This window comes from Aplysia californica, unplaced genomic scaffold (genome assembly GCF_000002075.1).
Source record: "Aplysia californica isolate F4 #8 unplaced genomic scaffold, AplCal3.0 scaffold00055, whole genome shotgun sequence".
Classification (NCBI taxonomy): Eukaryota; Metazoa; Mollusca; class Gastropoda; order Aplysiida; family Aplysiidae; genus Aplysia; species Aplysia californica.
In genome coordinates, this window is record NW_004797325.1 from 972,635 (window position 1) to 976,491 (window position 3,857).

General features: G+C 39.2%; 1 protein-coding gene across 1 annotated transcript in view; it reads right to left on the minus strand.

Annotated features, from left to right (window-relative positions):
• LOC101848728 (complement C3) overlaps nt 1-3,857 on the minus strand; it is a gene marked incomplete in the record, with an annotated part of 82,021 nt that overhangs the window by 8,321 nt on the left and 69,843 nt on the right. Inside the window, 2 exon segments of the mRNA XM_005092954.3 lie at nt 412-519; nt 2,050-2,155. Coding sequence (XP_005093011.2) covers nt 412-519; nt 2,050-2,155 — 214 coding nt within the window.

The following is a 3,857-nucleotide window of genomic DNA, read 5'->3' on the forward strand; positions in this document are numbered from 1 at the left end:
ACAAAGACACCGACACACACACACACAGACAAAGACACCGACACACACACACACACACACACGCACGCTCACGCACACACTTATACGGCAAACAACGAGTAAAGACATTGACAGCATCTCAAATGAAGTAATAAACAGTCTAAAATTAGACGTTTTTTCCAAACTCGAAGAATAATAAACAGAAAATAAAAACATATTTATTTAATGTTATTACAACATAATTTTACCATCAGCTTTTGTCGAATTCTAATTTGAAGTGACTAGCCTCGCTCTTCGATTAAATTGATGAGAAACACCTTTCCAGACAAAACATCAACTAACACGATGTAACCAATAAGCTATTTCGGGAGCGACTGTTTACACACAAGTAGAGACAAATAAACACTTTGTAACTGAACAATAGAAACCTACCTGAGTAGCATCGACACTCGCCACGGTTAGAGTTCGATTGGTCGGCACAGTACACTTGAAGACTTTGCTGGTTATTGACAGGTTCGTACTTTTCCATGCATGTTGGGTCTGCGGATACACCGTTTTAATGGGAATGATTGTGGGCGTGCCTGAGAAAAAGGTTCAAATGTGAACATTTTCTCCTTTTGTAGTTTATCCCATTTCTGCATAAGTGACCTGTCCTGGTGACTCTTCGTTTGTTTGTTTTTTAATTCAGAAATATTAAATAATTTTTAAAGATAATAAAAATGGTATTTTTTATCGGTGAAGTGTGCTTCTACTCTATTTGAGGGAAAAAAAAACCCGTTTAAGTTTCGTGTACATCTGCTGACCTCAAGAAGAATTATGCTTGTATTTCTTGAAGATGAGAGAAGCTTAACTTGTTTCTTTTCTCCATCTAATACAGCCACAGTGGTACCCAAGACGAACAATTGCTCCTTAAAAAGATGAACCAAAGATGAAATAACGACACCGGTCACTTGTGATGCATGAATATGAGTCGAACGTCATTTCCAATGTCAAGATGGAATGTCAACAATGAACTCAACCAGTTGGTGAGGGATGCACACTACTTCCATGTAATTTTTATTCTCCCTGACTGGAATTCTTGCTCATTAATTATAGCCAGTGGCGTGGGTGGTGAAGGGCTTACGGGCCTCCTTTCCCCATCCCAACTCTATCCCTTAGTAAATGAAAGTTAATCAAATAACGAAAAAAGCAGTTGAAACCGTTATGATCACATGCAATGAACACACAGCAAGGGTCGTTCCCACGGCCCGTCCTAAATGAACTCTTCTTGTAAAAAGGTAGAAGATTTGAAAAAAAAGAACACTGTACTAAGGGCTCACGCTCTCTCTGCCATGATAATAGGGTGAAAGTTTACTAGACACTGCCAATGCGCTCAGCAGACCTTTGTAAGGTGTGTTCTACTTTTCGTGACTACACGGCCTAATCCAATTCATAGACGGAATAGGAATGAAGTGCTGTTTGTGCATGTCTGTGTTTGTGCCGCTGAGATTTAACAGAAATCACGTCGAGCCAAATGAAATTAGAGGAAATTTGGATGGGAAACAGCTTCGTCCCCATCATCCAGAAAATTTTTACTTAGAACAAAGAAATGGAAGACACATGTGACTCTTCTCGTCTGAATGGTTCTCAAAGTTCTGTGGCTCGCCGTGAGTATATAAAAACCACTACTGTTTACGCGTTATTGCTTGCAATTTTGTGGTAAATATTTGGAAGCAACTTAAGCCCCACCCAAATTTTGTTCCACTCACCGCCACTGATTTTAACCGTCAGTAGACAGGTGCGTTATAAACACACAAAAATAACAGTATATTGATAACATGCTGGGGTTAGTAAGGATCGTATGTGAGGAATGATTCCGTTAAATAAGGCACATCTTGAAGAGATACAATCATTTCTCTTGAGGTTGGATATACATGAAACTATAATGCTGTTTTCCTTAAAAGTAGTTAGTGTGCTCCACAATCACAAAAGTAATCATATTATCTAAAAAAATATATTTGAGATATATGAAAACATGTCAAAAATCAAAATGGTACATTAAGTTCAACAATAACAACACGGTGCACTCACATGGTGTTCCCACCTCCCTCACTGTGACTGTGGCAGGCATGGGTCTGTTCACTTCCATCTCATCCACCGCTCGGAATCCCAGACACGTGGACTCATTGGAGGACACCTGTCAGGAGAAGTTGTCACAAAGATTTTGAAGTTATTCTTAATATGTGTCACGACACTGTGGAATCGGGCGCTCGTCCATTTTTGGGCTTATGGGTTTATTGGTACCATCTTCAAGCAGGTTCATTTGTCTTGCTCTTGATGAAGAAATTACCCATCTGTCTTGAGTAGAAGTCGGTATATAATTTGTAATTGATGAAGGTTGGGGTCACCTCGTTCCAGGGCTAAAATTACGGGGAAAATGGCCCCCCAAAGCTTGGTGACTTCCATAGCTTGAGAGTTCTTCGAAATTGCAAGTTTACATTTTTGTTCCTTTTATCTTCATTTTGCAATAAAAATCCACTCATATGTTTTCAAATGGACATAAAAGGTGTTGCGCAATAAAGAAAAGAAAGAACAAATCGCAATAAAATTGCCGAATGACCATAAAAATGCTGATTTCTTTGATTTCATAATTTGGAAGAGCGCCTGATTTCACCGTGATGCCTCACATATTGTTAGATGTTTGTACGCCCCCTTCGATCTAATTTAGGTCATTCAGGGCTTCAGACCCTGTGTGTCAGGGCCTACCCAGGGTGAGAGGGATACAGCCTCCCAGCAGAGAAAGACCGAGGTATTCGATTTTCTCACCACTCGGAAATCAAACCCGGGTCACCTGCGTGGGAGGGCGAAGCGCCTAACCGCTACATCACAGACACCAGTTCGAATTTGTCGCCGAAGAGCCATTTTTAAAGTCTATAAATATTTGTTATTGATGGTTTGAATTAAAAAAAAAAAATCTTTGTTTTTTCAATCGGTGTAGACTTGTGTACTCGCTAGTGATCTCCCAAACTGGTTCTCTGCCGTTTTTCTACTGATTTATAGGCGAAGTTTTCGAAGGTGTAATACAAACATATTGATATGCTGCTGTTTATTTTGAAATAAGGGAAGACACATTATGGTTGCAATGAAAATCTCTCTTTCATCAACATGTTGTCATGTCTGCACAAACCTAGATGATACGTCTCAGCAATGAAGGCGTCAATGAACTCCTATTTTTAAAAAAATCATTTGCTATTGAAAGCCTGTTTCACAATAATTAATTTTCATAAAATGTTGTAGACATAGCTTAAAACAGTGCTTGCCATCCGACATAATTCAGTCTACTTTGATCTGTGTTGGGTCTAAATACACCTTTACCCCTTCCACCATTAACTAGGTCATGCAAGAGGTGAGTCAATTCAGATGTTCAAGGCCAAAAAGGCTTTGTTAGATACCTCTGGTAGAAAGACGGAGTTATCTAATAACACATATTATGTTCATGGAAATCACGTAATAATTATATCGTCGCCATCGTAATAAGATCGGACAGCTACAAAATGTTCGATTTTGCTTTTCTTTGCGAAAGGTGTTCTACAACGCATGTTTCATTAGGCTGGTTAAATTCTATTTTCAAATAAACAACCAAAACTGGGCTTTCTAAATAGAAATAGTAAGATAATCGGATAACTCCTAGCCGTCATTTTAATAAAACAGTTTTTTCTTTCTCCTGAAAAATGTACAGGATGTCACTTATCCGATCTTGTCACGACGGGGACAAGATGCAAATAAAAAATCCAAACTTATACTCAACAGGGGGGCTCTCGTGGCCTAGAGGTTAAGGTGTTGGCCTCTCACTCAAAAGGTCCCGGGTTCGAATCCGGGTAGCGATCGAAAAATTTTCT